At 46.1% G+C, this 14179-nt stretch overlaps 1 protein-coding gene across 4 annotated transcripts in view; it reads right to left on the bottom strand.

The window, feature by feature from the left end:
- LOC132578872 (phosphatidylinositol-binding clathrin assembly protein-like) overlaps positions 1–14179 on the bottom strand; it is a 75824-nt gene that overhangs the window by 24978 nt on the left and 36667 nt on the right. For all 4 annotated transcript variants that reach the window (XM_060248960.1, XM_060248961.1, XM_060248962.1 and 1 more), the window contains exons 7-11: positions 13430–13536; positions 12854–12895; positions 6626–6711; positions 4204–4327; positions 895–1031 (exon numbers count right to left, since the gene is read on the bottom strand). In XM_060248960.1, the coding sequence (XP_060104943.1) occupies positions 895–1031; positions 4204–4327; positions 6626–6711; positions 12854–12895; positions 13430–13536 (496 nt within the window). The remainder of the gene's footprint in view (positions 1–894; positions 1032–4203; positions 4328–6625; positions 6712–12853; positions 12896–13429; positions 13537–14179) is intronic.

Here is a 14179-nt window from a genome sequence, read left to right as displayed (position 1 = left end):
CTACATATCCGTAAACTGTAAAAAGTTACACATCAGCTGCGATTGGCACTTTTGTTCAACAAAACAGTTCCCACCCAAGGCCCTCTTCTGGAGGTTGAGGCTCAGGAGTGCAGAAACAGCAGGACTGACCCCAGGGAGGAAAAGATGCAACGTCACATGAGCACCTTATACTTGCCTGATGCTGAGTCAGACTACTGGTCTATCGAAGTCAGTATTGTCTACCCTGGCTGGTGGTGACTCTTCAAGATCTCAGGTAGGAAGTCTTTCACATCACCTTGTAACCTGGTCCTTTTGACCGCAGGTGCCAGGGATGAAACCTGGGGCCTTCTGCATGTACCTTAATTTGGGTCTGGGGGACTGGATGGATCCATGTTCAGCCTCCAAAACCTAACCTTGAGAGATCCCGCTCCCAATGCAGCTTCAAGTCTGAGGACCTCTCACACCTTGGGCACTTCTGTCCAATTTGATTGCAATAATCTTAGGTAAGGTGAGGCACTGAGATAATTTCTGTCCAATTTAATTGCAACAGGAGGAGGAGGAAGGAGGGAGGAGGAGGAGGAAGGAGGGAGGGAGAAGAAAGGAGGAGGTCATGGTGATGATGATGAGGGTGAGGGCCAGTGAATATTTTCTCTTTTCTGTAAGTGACCACTCTAATTATCCAGTGCCTACTCACAGAAAATGCCCCCCCAGTTTCTTCACACAACTACAATACTTCTCTTTTTTACTTTAAAAAAATAATCTGTGGTTGAACTTTTGTCCTTAAAAAGAGAAACGTCAATCAGTGTTGGTAACATTTAACTTGGGAGATTGCTTCAGTGCCAGCGAAGAAATAGGCCAGTGTTTGTGAGCTTTTTGTACGCGCTTTGATACCGAAACACACACACACACCCTCACCTATTGGTGGTTGGGGCAGGTGTTGCAAAGAGGTCAACAGCAGCATTGGTATTCACACTCTTCCCTGATACAGTACTCGGAGAGGCAGACGTAGAGGTTGAATTTGAGACCACGGAAATTTCTCTCAGTCTTTGCTCCTACCAAAAAAAGGGGGGGGGGCAGGCAAGGTAACACAGGGCGAGAGAATTAGAACATGCATTGTACGAGGTCTTCCGTATCTGAAATTTTCTCTAGGATGCCACATGCTCAGCATCCCTTGCTTCTTAATGAACCACTTATGTCATCTCCCGCAGCATTTACAGGTTAAAATGTGACGAAAGAATAAACGATGCAGGTGATTTCAAGGACCAGGGGGGAGCATGAATGCTCAGGCCAGATTAAATATTGATAGTCTTCAAGGTGCCCCAGGACTGCTATTTTGATTTAAAGGACTACCTTCTCCCAAATAACACCAGAGGCCATTTTCAACAGCCAGACCATCTGCCTCTGGATAAAGAGAAAGGACATTCTCTGGTGGTGTCATGAGAGGCCTGCAAGCCCCAGGGAAGCCTGCCTAGGAGTTACTGGGAAAAACCTACATTTCCCAGGATCCCCTCTGTCCCTCTGATTGGATGGCCAGGTTTTGGAGGGAAACTGGCCCAGAGAGTGGTGGGGCCTGGGAGGAGAAGATAAAAGGGCCAAGCCCAGGAAGTGTGTGGGGGGGTGTCTTTTCCTGGAAGGCTGAGCTGGAGGCAGGCTGTAGCCTGGAGAGCTTGAAGCAGGGGAAAGACCCTTACCCAAGGGGGTAAGTGTTGGTATTTCAGTAGAGACTGTAAGATAGACACGTTAGGGCATTTGTTTATTTTCCCTTCACCCTTTTCCTGGTGAATGTACCTTGTTAATTTATATTGCATTGAAATAAACCTTTTTGTTGTTGTTGTTCACTCTGCCTGCTCCTCATACCTATTATTTGACCTAAGCTACAGGAGGCCTGAAGGGCTTGAGAGGGAACTCTGGGCCTTCTCAAGGGGAAACCCTTAACCCAGAGTGGTGGCAGCAATTGGTAATACCCCCGAGTCGTGACAGGTGGCGCCTCATTGCTGTTATTTTTTCCTGCCCTCATTTGTCTGGCATGCAGTAATGTTTGCATTAATCCAGACTATTAGGAAGAGCCAAAACCGATTTTACTTCTGCTGATTCTACATAAGTCCTGGCTTCCCAAATTGGTTTTTAATTGAGCGTTCGTCCATTGAATTATTTGATGGTTGTAATTTTTTAACTCTTTTATAACTGGCTTGAGAATCCTGGATGTAAGAGGAACAGAAATGTTCAACTGGCTTTAATAGCTCTTTGTAGCAAACAAAAGGCTTGACCTGTGCAAACGTGATATAAGAGGCAGGGATTACTCCCAAATCTTGAATGGCAGCCATAATTCATGTCCAAACTGGCCCATAATAGCTGGGAACAGTCAGGACCGCACAAAATCGCATGACAGCATGCTATCACAGGATTCATTAAGAAAAAGCCAAGTCTTCCATTACAAATTTTAAATATGCTGTGCAATTCTAGCGAATCTCTAGGCGAAAACTCTGGAAAATTGCAGCGGTAAGCATAGATGAAGAATGAAAGGAAGCAGCTGTCTTTCTTGACCTATTCCAGAGTTTACAGTGAGCAGAACGCAAATACGCTGAAACGGCAACTTAACTAGCTTGTATAATTAGCCCACTTCCCCATTCCATAGTGAAGCATGGATTGACAGTTACAGAGTGACCCAACAAATCCTGCTGTTCAGTCTTTCCCCATGGAAATCAGTGGGGCTTCACAGTTCATGACAGAGCTTTAAGAAGAAGACTGCAGGTTTATACCCCGCCCTTCTCTCTGAATCAGAGACTAAGAGCGGCTGACAATCTCCTTTATCTTCTCCCCCCACAACAGACACTCTGTGAGGTGGGTGGGGCTGAAAGGGCTCTCACAGCAGCTGCCCTTTCAGGGACAACTCCTGCAAGAGCTATGGCTGACCCAAGGCCATGCCAGCAGGTGCAAGTGGAGGAGCGGGGAATCAAACCCGGTTCTCCCAGATAAGAGACCACACACTTAACCACTACACCAAACTGGCTCTTTTCCCAGTTTTTTTTGTTTTAAGATCACCGCCCAGCTGAAACTTAAGTACCGTATTTTTCGCTCCATAAGACGTACTTCCCCCCCCCCCAAAAAAAAGTGTGTGTGTGGGGGGAAGTGTGTGCGTCTTATGGAGCGAATAAGGAAAAAAAGAGTTCACCTTGGCAGGCAACAGCCGGGCCCCGCTGGTCTCGCTCTCGCCTCGCTGGCTCTCGCTGCTGGTTGCGCTGCCGGCTAGTCCACCGCCGCCCCCTCGTCCTCCTCTACCATCGCAAAGGTGGCGAGGCAGGGAGGAGAAGCCTCTTCGGAGGCTCTTCCCTCTCGGCGGCGAGGGGGAAGAAAGGAGAAGCCAGGAGACGGACGAAGCGCCGGCTCCGTGGCTTCTAGAGCCACCTCAGCGCCCTCGCCCGGCCTCCGCGTCTTCGGGGGCCGGGAAGACGAGCCGGCGGAGGCAGAGGCAGCAAAACGAGCCTCTTCGGAGGCCATGCCGCAAAGGCTCTTCCTCCTTGGCAGCGAGGGGGAAGAAAGGAGAAGCCAGGAGATGGACGAAGCGCTGGCTCCATGGCTTCTAGCGTCACCTCAGCGCCCTTGCCCGGCCTCCGCCTCTTCAGGGGGCGGAAAGACGAGCCGGCGGAGGCAGAGGCAGCAAAACGAGGCAGCAAAACAAAATGGAGGGGGTGCGTCTTATGGTCCGGTGCGTCTTATGGACCGAAAAATACGGTACTTTCAAGTCCCGCTGACTTCAATAGGGAAGACTGTGCTTGGTTCTTTCCCACAAGAATCAGTGGGGCCTGACAACAGCAGGACCACAGCCTTCAGATACAAAGACATCCCAAAAACAGAGCAGTCGTTTGGATACCAATTCAATCGTGAACTGACTAAAAGTTCGATCTGAGCTTCGCAAGAATCCAAGAGCCACCCGTTCTCATACAAACCTCACCAACAGTTCAGGGATGCCCTGGTGTGATGTCCACTCCTCTGCTGCCTGCTATCAGGCAGGTGGGCTCAGAGGCACCCTGATTACAGAATTCCCACCCCAAGTTGCTCCGTTGGCAGAAGCCCTCTGAGTTTCAGGCAAAGACTCCAATCTTGTCCCAGGTTTTTTGTTTTTCGCCTCAGTACGAATGTTAACACCAAGTTCGTTTTTCTAAAGGCCCCTAAACGAGCTCATCCAAAAGGCTTGTTCGAGTCAGAGAAACCCAAGGGCGGCACCTTTAGCGCTTGCAGTCTAGCTTGCTCTTCCTCCAACGCCTGCTGTTTTTCTCGCTCGTCCATTCGGCTGAAGGACATTCCCGTATTGGCAAGTGTGGAAACGGCACTGGACAGTGTGCTTGCTCTAAAACAAAAGACGCTCAATCAGAACGGCCACAGCCAAGAAACCATCCATTCACTGATCACCTTTTGACTATAACAATGCCTTAAAGGTCGCTAAGATATTCGTCTAAGGCTTAAGGGACTGAACCTGGGACCTTCGGCTTACCAAGCAGATGCTCTACCACTGAGCCACCGTCCCTCCCCTTTTAACTATGATAACTTTTTGTCTGCCGCAACACTGTGGTTAGGTTTAGAGCTCTGCTCTGCAATACAAATGCTTGATCCAGCTTGTCTAGTTACCCAGAGTTGGGCTTGAGCAGAGATTGGAGCAGGAGGACGACAGAGCTTAAGGTAAGAGTCACATAGAATAAACATCAGATGTTCGAGAGCCGTAAGACTTGAACATCAGATGTTTGAGAGCTGCAAGGAAAGACGGCAAATAGATGGGGGGGAGGGGAAGAAAGCAACTTTAAATGATTTTTTCCAAGCTGCCAGCTGGCTTGGCTTCGAGAAGTAATTTATCGGCCGATGGGGTGGCGAGAGCTTCAAGAGTCAAACGATATGTGTGAAAGAGCCACATGTGGTTCCCGAGACACAGTTTGGCTGTCCCTCAATCACACAAACACTAGAAGGGAAGCCATATTACAGTCTATTGCAGCAAGGACAAAAACAAAGCCTCGTGGAACCCTAAAGAACCCACCGTGCCTGCCTCAACTGAAACGGGTTCCAAAAAAGAGAGCTTACGCCGCTACAAGACTCCTTTTCATTTTAACCGCACTTGTTTTTCCAAATCCATACGGTGAACAAGCATTAAGGCTGCTGTCTTAAGCAGTCCCCCTGAAGTTCGCGAGAGCCAGGATATAGGGGTTATTAATCATTTGCATCCTTATTTTCCTCCATGCTTCTGCCTCTGCCCTTACACCCCTCCCAGTGGATCAGACAAAGAGACAAGGACTGGCCTCAGAGAACTCAAAGAGCTTCATAGCTCAGCAGGGTCTTCTTGGGCCATCTTGGTCACGGTCTGCTATGCTGGCAGCACTTAGTAGCTGTTTGAACTTATAAACCACGGGGGGAGGTATTTTTTTGGACAACTATATGAACATATGAAGCTGCCTTCTACTGAATCAGACCCTCAAAGGTCCATCAAAGTCAGTACTGTCTGCTCAGACTGGCAGTGGCTCTCCAGGGTCTCAAGCTGAGGTTTTTCACACCTACTTGCCTGGGCCCTTTTTAGTTGGAGATGCCAGGGATTGAACCTGGGACCTTCGGCTTACCAAGAAGATGCTCTACCACTGAGCCACAGCCCCATTCATGGCTCTCCAGGGTCTCAAGCTGAGGTCTTTCACGCCTACTTGCCTGGACCCTTTTTAGTTGGAGATGCCAGGGATTGAACCTGGGACCTTCGGCTTACCAAGTAGATGCTCTGCCACTGAGCCACAGCCCCATTCATGGCTCTCCAGGGTCTCAAGCTGAGGTTTTTCACGCCTACTTGCCTGGACCCATTTTAGTTGGAGATGCCGGGGATTGAACCTGGGACCTTCGGCTTACCAAGCAGATGCTCTACCACTGAGCCACAGCCCCATTCATAGCTCTCCAGGGTCTCAAGCTGAGGTTTTTCATGCCTATTTGCCTGGACCCTTTTTAGTTGGAGATGCCGGGGATTGAACCTGGGACCTTCGGCTTACCAAGCAAATGCTCTACCACTGAGCCACCATCCCTCCCCTTTTAACTATGATATCTTTTTGTCTGCCGCAACACTGTGGTTAGGTTTAGAGCTCTGCTCTGCAATACAAATGCTTGATCCAGCTTGTCTAGTTACCCAGAGTCAGGCTTGAGCAGAGATTGGAGGAGGAGGACAACAGAGCACACTGCTCCTGCCCCCCTCCTGCCTCCTCTAGACATGTGCACAGTCATCCCACTTAGAGGGTAGGTGATACCAACAAGATGTACAAGTCGGAACCTGGAAGTTATTTTCCAAGGAAGGGAAAGAAGAGGTAGGACATTCCCTCTTCCGCCACATTCCCGGCTCCTTCCTGTCTCCTTCCCCCTTCCCTAGTGACAGGTGGCAACAGGTGCGTCGAGACTAGATATCTCTTGAGTCAAGAAATCATCACTGTGCCTCATACCTGAAGCCATGCGTCCCCTATGTGGCGGTTCTGTTTTCTGCCTGCCACGTAGAGATGGGGCGGAATTAGAGTTATGTCCCCGTTGTTCCCGAGAACAAGGAAATCTTGCCACGTCACGGAGAACAGCCTGATTACACAGATGTTCTTCGTTCGACAAGAATCAACGGCCACATTGCGACCAGCTTGTGCTTTACCTGCTGGCGGCTGAAACCTCCTTTGTCTTCTTTCCCTCCAGGGAAGCCAGATGCTGCTCCAACGCTTCAAGCAGACTACTGGGAGCCTAAAGTTAAAGTTCTCGTCAAATGCAGGGTCACAACAGGAAAACTTCAACTACATTTTTATATAGTTTTTATATATATATATATATTATATGATTGCCAAAAGTATCACGACAAGATGACGGTGGGGGGAAGAGAAAAGATCTGCAATCAGCACACCAGAAACCCACGTGACTTCCCCATCACAGTCTAGCAACTGCTTCTTCTACCACTTCCTGCATGGATTCAGGAAGTATTTCAGATGTGGCTGCCGCTGGTTATAAGACGCACTCTCAGTTCACATGGGCCCAAGAGACCCAGCCAGCGCTGGATGGGGAGCGTGTGATCCACTAGAACTCAGAAGCATTCTGTGGCACATGTGTCTCAAACACAACAATTCTTGTCTGCAGGCTAAACTTCCGAAAGCCATTGTTACTGGCCACGCAACCCCGCATTAAACCTTCCAGTTGGCGACACTGGGGTTTGGGGCTCTACTCTTCAATGAAACATACCCTTCTATTTGTAAACGAAGAATGACGAGAAAGAAAAGGTGCTAAATTTTCAGCCTCCGGGCAATTTCTACACCCTCTCACTTCTTAGTGGACACCTGCTCGCTCTCTCCCACATACAGCTATATGGGACGGCTGACCTTTCACCAAACGCGTGGCAAATGTGGATATTCTCACAGATATCCGACACCTCTGACTGGTCTGTTCTCCTAAAGCCTACAAAACTTCAAGCAAGAGATCTGAAACTAAACTTCCCTAAATTGAGAAGAAAAAGCTACAGCCTGCAAGCTTTATTAGAGATTCAGAGGTAACACAAAGCACAGGTTTACTCCTACTAAGTAAGAAGCAAACAGCTGACACTCAGAGCTGAGTCTTTTCAGCTGTGGGCCCTAGATACCAGGGAAACCTCTCTCTCTCCTCCAGAGTTATTTATTCCATTTAACACATTTTTAGCCTGCCCTTCTTTCAAGGAGCTTGAGAAGAGCACCATCACTTTCCTCCTACCATTTGATCCTCACAACAACCCTGGGAAGTAGTTCAGGCTAAGAGAGAATAACTGGCCCAAGGTTACATGGCAAGCTTTATGGAAAGGCAGAGGGTAGCAGCTGGGTTCCCTGGACCCTAGCCCAAAACCCTCATCCACTACACCAGACTGTTTTACTCCAGAGGGTATTCACAGATGCAGGAAGAAGTGACCTGATTCCCTGACAATGGACTTCACCTTTTTTATTACTGTAAGTGTGCTGTCATCTTTATTTTCATTGCTTCTTTTCTGTGCAATCCTAATTACGTAGATTCAGAAGTAAATCCCACTAAGTTCAATGGGACTTTCTGCTAGCATGTTTAGTACCGCAGCTTTACTGGTATGCTAATCTCAGTTGTGGTTTCACTGCTACTACTCATTTCAATTTTTTCTTGCTTTAGCTTTGCTATTTCGTATTTACAGCAGAAGTGAGGGATTAAAAACCTTACAAATAAATAAAATAAAGCAATAAGGGAAGCAGGGAGAAAGGAAATCAGAGGGGTTTTTTTTGACAAAACACACCTGCATGTTTTTCTACTGGACATACATCAGAGTGGCTGAAATAGTCTTCTTCTAAAAAGGGTCAACTGATACTTGACAAGACATCCTCTGGCTTCTAGAATAGTTATAAACTGCGCGGGCGAGGTGATCAGACTGGGATTGCAGTACTGGGTCTGTGTGGGTGGGGGGTTAATCCTTTCCTCTGTACAGCTTTTACATCCCCTCCATTCAAGAAGCTGTTATTTCTTCTGTGGGGTACCTGTATCATACAGGTACCTAAAAGTTTCTCCCGCCTGGGGCCAAGGTTTATTCCTTTAAATCCAGCCTTTCCTCTGGAGGTCCCAAGGTTAAAAAAAATTGTAAAGGTAGTCCCCTGTGCAAGCACCAGTCGTTTTTGCCTCTGGGGTGACGTTGCCTCACAACGTTTTCACAGCAGACTTTTTTACGAGGTGGTTTGCCATTGCCTTCCCCAGTCATCTACACTTTCCCCCAGCAAGCTGGGGACTCATTTTACCGACCTCGGAAGGATGGAAGGCTGAGTCAACCTGGAGCCGGCTATTTGAACCAGCTTCCGCTGAGATCTAACTCAGGTCATAAGCAGAGGGCTCCGACTGCAGTACTGCAGCTTTACCACTCTTTGCCACGGGGTAGCTTACGATAAATTTGCTAATGGCATCAAAAACTTAAATTTAGCCAAAAATGCCTTATGATTGTCTGTTATGTCAGTTTAAATAGACACCCAGAACAGATGAAATAAAACACTCACCTTACACATCCGGTGGGGAGGGGAAATAATTTAAATTAGGAAAGCAGCATGAGAGGGGAGGGAAAGGGCTAAACACCTTCACCTCTGGCCTCTGCTGCCCCACTGCAGTCGCCCCTCCCCTTCCCCTACTACTGATATTTTACATTCCGAAAGACCAGGAATGGTAAAAAGGCCTCCTGCCTTCCCGTCTAGTTCAGGCCCAAGCAGAATGAAGCTGGCTTTTCAGCCCTGACCTCCTCCCCTCCCCTCCCCAAACAAAGTGATGAAGTTAAATGAAATGCTCAAATGAGAAAGCTGATCCGATCACAAAAAGATTGTCTATTGATACACTCCCTGCGCTGATCCCTTCGAAGAACTAACCCAAAGCTCATTAAGTTAAAGAACAACAACAATAAAAAGAATTAGCTGAGCTTGGGGGGGGGGAACAGCAAAAAGAATTAAGGAACAAAGTGTTGTTATCAGCTGAGACCTTACAGGAAACATCTTTCTGTGTAGAGAGTAGCAATCCGGGAGCTGTACTAGTTATGAAAAAGGAAAGGACGAGAGCTTTGCAAGGCATACGATACAGTCAGCAAAACCAACAGCCAGGAAACAGGTGAGGGATGCACCCTAGCTTCTAATGTACCCTGCAGAAGGGAATTTGTCTCGGACCCCAGTTATGCCTCCCAGGGAAGAGGGAAAACACTCATGAAAAAAAAATTAAGCGACAACAAAGATAACAGGAAAGGCATTTTTACATCAGGAACTCAAAGGAGGATGTGTTTTTTGGTGAGCTATTAAGATGTTTGCTTATCTTATAAAAGCTCTTCCTTGAAAAACCTGTTCCCGTGGACATTCTCTAATAATACAGATTCTTGTTGTGCGCACAATTTGAGCTTTGTTTCACAAGGGGCGCCATGCCGCTGTTGGGTAGGAAAGAAGTCTACAAAACAACCCAGCACCTAACTGGATTCCGTTAGACAGCGAAGCCGCCGGAACGTTAACAGGTTGATTTATCTGATTCATTACTCTCCCAATAAACAGGAGGTTTTCTTCCTTCCTATCTCGATCTTTTTCCAATTGAACTCGACGTGAATGAGCAATCCCACAGTAACTCAATTATTCCCCGTGTATGAAACAAATGCAGAAACCTTACAGAGCATATTCCCTGGACTCGTGGTGACTCTTGCAATCGCCATGTTTAGTCACTTAAGACAAAAAGCGTCCAGGCAAAAAGAAATTCAAAGCAAATCAGTCATGCCATGCAGTCACAGGATCTCAGGCACCACATCCCAGTCCATAGCACAGGCAAGAAGCCCGGATCGGTGACACGGCCACCTGTGTCGCCCAAGCTGCAGATGGTAGCGGGTATCTAGACTGGTCGGAAGGGATGGCTTCGGGCAAAGAACTAAAGGAGCTACACAGCTGCAGAGGCTGGGAGCAACAGCGAGACGATCCATCCGAGAGGGTGACGTGCATGCAGCATGGCCTGGACGCAAGAAAGCGAGGCATACAAGAGGCAGCAGGGAAAGCAGTAGCAGCTGGCATAGCACCGGCATGTGGACAGGGCAACAGAAATCATCAGCATCTGGTAGGATGTCTTATCATTTGGAAAATGCAGACTATCAAACTGTTATGAGCTGGCGTGTAAAAAGATCCTCCATTCTGTCTACAGGGCATTCTTAGATGTATCGGCCTTTACATCTCCCCGCCTCTCCGCATATGTTCCCCAGAGAGCACTGAGATCTAGCTCTCAGAACCTTCTAACAGTCCCTGGGCCAAGAGAAGCTAGGTTGAAGGCTACTAGGGAGCAAGCCTTCTCTATAATGGCCCCGCGTTGGTGGAACCACCTTCCAGAGATGATACGAGCCCTGCGGGACCTGAATCAATTCCGCAGGGCTTGCAAAACATTTCTTTTCCATCTTGCCTTTGAAACAGAACCTGATTAACTTGACATGCGGCCACCTAGCCATCTTGTGGATATTACGACTTCAGTATTTTAGCACCTATTTGATATATTTTATCTATTTTATATAATTTATTTGTCATTGATTGTACTGAGATTGTTTGTATTGTTTTACTGAATCATGGGATTCCATGTCTGTGAGCCGCCCTGAGCCCGCCTTTGGTGGGGGAGGGCGGGGTATAAGAATAAAATTATTATTATTATTATTATTATTATAGCTGCTGTGACTTCGGGGGTTTCCACGCAGAGGTGATTTCCTGTGGTTTGTCTGCTGTTGCCGCGGCTGATGATTCAGCACAGCAGCAAACTGCTGTGGGTTAATCCACATTTTCCCCTGCCGTGGCCCTCCCACAGCCAACCTTTTCCCCACCGCTCTGGATGGCTTTAAGAAACAAACAGGTGTAAGCTAGAGCACTATAACGTCGAGAGATCTATTGCGGCAATATACTAACTCCCACTTTTCATGTAAAAAAATGTCTGCAGCACTTTTTGTTGCTGAACTATAAAGGGGAAAGTGAGAAACATCTATCCCTTTTTAACTCTGAATTGAAATGAGCAAGTTGTTTTGGTTTTTTTTAAAACTGTGGAATTATTTCACTGCTTTAATAGCTCGTTATAATGCTATAGTGATCTTGCCAGTACATTTTTTTTTAAAAAAAACTCTCTGGGGAAATGGCAGCTGGAGGGATGAAGGGAGGTGGAGAAGGGAAAGTGGTGCTAGTGTGGACAGGACAGGGAAAGTTCCACACTTTCCCATCTACACAGCAGCCCCCCCCCCCCCCCCCCCCGTTCCACTTCTGCTGCAATTTTTGCAAAAGGATCGAAGTAAAACTGGTTTTAGAGGGAAAAAATTCTGGAGAAAACCTGGGAAGTGCACAAAACCATCATTACGCTATGAGGAAGCAAGGGGGGAAGTCCTCTTCCCAAGAGCACCCAAGTGAGGGCAAACAACCTGTGTGCCCGACTCCTTAGGCAACAGCAAACCACTGTCTGCCATTTGGTGAAGGAGCTGGGGTTAACATCTTCTGTCTTCTCCTCTTGTGTGTCAACAGGCTTGCTAATCAGAGATTTCTGAGTTCCCATCCACAGTTGGCTTCTATTTGTAAGCTAGGATACAAACCACAGTTCCTTTCACTTGGAATCTTGGATTTGGACAGAAATTATGGTTTGCTGTGAACCTAGAACTCTCATAATTGGTTTCCCAGGTGCAATAGAAAACCTGAAGATCCATCAGGCTCTTTCATCTTATGGCTGACTCACTTCTATACCAAGCCTTTAATTTTTCCATTATGAGCCTTGAGTATCAGCACAAGAAACACATAACAAACAAAATAGTTTTCATAAACCAATGATTCACACTTAATCCAGGATCCAAAGAGCTATTTTAGATGCACCAGGTGGGATTTATGGCTTTCTGAAAAGCAGCCCACCCACCCCTGTCCTTATCATGAGGCAAATAACTCTGAAATTCTTAAGGGGTGGGTGGGTGGACGTCTGAGGGTAAAAGTCCAAAGCCCTGCTTGGACATGTTGAAGTGGTGCTATACATCTTTGTATTGTGCCCAATCAAATTGGGGGAAATACTGCCTATTTCAGCAAATCAACAGCTATTTCAGCACATCATAGCAAGCTCTCCTATGATTTCTGGAGAAGGTTCCATTTTCCCCTTCTTTTTTCAAATAACACTCCCCAAATGTTTAGTAAGAATATTGTCTTGAACCAGACCAGACAAAAATAACTGAAAGGGTTACTGAATAGAAGCACTACTATGCGAACAACACAATTCACAGGAGAAAAATGACACGTATTTCCATATATAACATATATGGAAGAAAATGAAATCTTGTGATGTATATAATGGAACACTAACTGTTAAAAATCACAAAGGACTTGGGTTAAATTAATATGAAATGTACACTGACCTGAGTAAGATCTGGAATGTCACCCTGATCAATTCCAACTTGCTGGGTTCACAAAAAAGGGAAAAAAATGTACATTACTACATGCAGTGACAATGAAAAGAAAGAACTGTGGATCTGAATGTCTACATAGAAGCTAAAGTACCAGGGAGGACATGGAGAGCTTTCTGAACTGGTACAATTCTAAATGCCATTTGTAATGACACCGTATGCAGAATTTCACATGCAGATCTTGCAAGGTCTGTCTTAACCTCTTAATCTCTTTCATGTACTAGAAGCAGCCCTAAGAAGAGGACTTGGGTACTATTTTGATAAATTATTTTCATAAAATATTTTAAATGCTTAAAAGTCTTGGTCAGGGAACTATGTTGTCACCTATATTTGTTAAGAAAAGTGAATAGAACTAGGCTTTCATCACACTCATTTTTAAATATGCCTATAATAATGATAGTCAACAACCATCGTATATTATGCTATTTACAGGAAATTATGAAGTAAGAATTGTAATTATATGCATTTATTACTGTACCAGTACAGAGAGCTAAATGAAATTCTACTGATGCCGCTGGATTTATTTACCTCTGCCACTTTGAGGAATTCTGACAATTTGGTCATTCTGGCTAAGAATTTTTTGTAAATATCCAGACCTTCTTTGCACTGGTTCTTCTTCATATCAAAATACTTTTCTGAAGCATGAAATTCAAAGGAAAAAAGTGTGCGTAAGATAATATTCAAAACAGGACTCTTAGAAAGACAAACTACTTAACAGATACTTTTTTATCACTTCATGACACACCCAATACATTTTCCTGCTGTGTAAGATAATTAAGTAACGATGGATGCTTTTCAGCCCGAATTTTGTTTTAAAAACCTAATTGGGCCATTAGAATTATTTTCAGCACCCAAATGCATTTGGGCAAGATGCCACTGTTTTCCAAACTTTAAAAAATGCTAAATTACTACCTCATATTAACCTTTTCTATGCAAATGACAACATGGTGCCTTATTCAAAGCCATCGCTATCCCGTGATTACAGACGGGGCTAAGAGAGCCAATTCAGTGATCAGCCCTCTGCACACATAATTTGGAGTTCGATCCTGCACAACCACTCTAAGAGCCAGTGCAGATTGAGGGGTGGACTGCTATAAGCCTCCACTGTCCTTCATTAACAGCAATCTGCCTCTGGATCTGAATGAGTAGCCACATGGGCACAAGCTGTGGGGGTTTTCATGGATCAAGCTCAACGGCCAGGTAAACATGCACATCAGACAACACTTGCAATATAAATATTCTGAGCACTGCTCCCTGATTTCAGCATAAAGGCCCTTA

Source organism: Heteronotia binoei, chromosome 11 (genome assembly GCF_032191835.1).
Source record: "Heteronotia binoei isolate CCM8104 ecotype False Entrance Well chromosome 11, APGP_CSIRO_Hbin_v1, whole genome shotgun sequence".
Taxonomy (NCBI): domain Eukaryota; kingdom Metazoa; phylum Chordata; class Lepidosauria; order Squamata; family Gekkonidae; genus Heteronotia; species Heteronotia binoei.
This window is presented reverse-complemented; position numbering and strand designations above follow the sequence as displayed.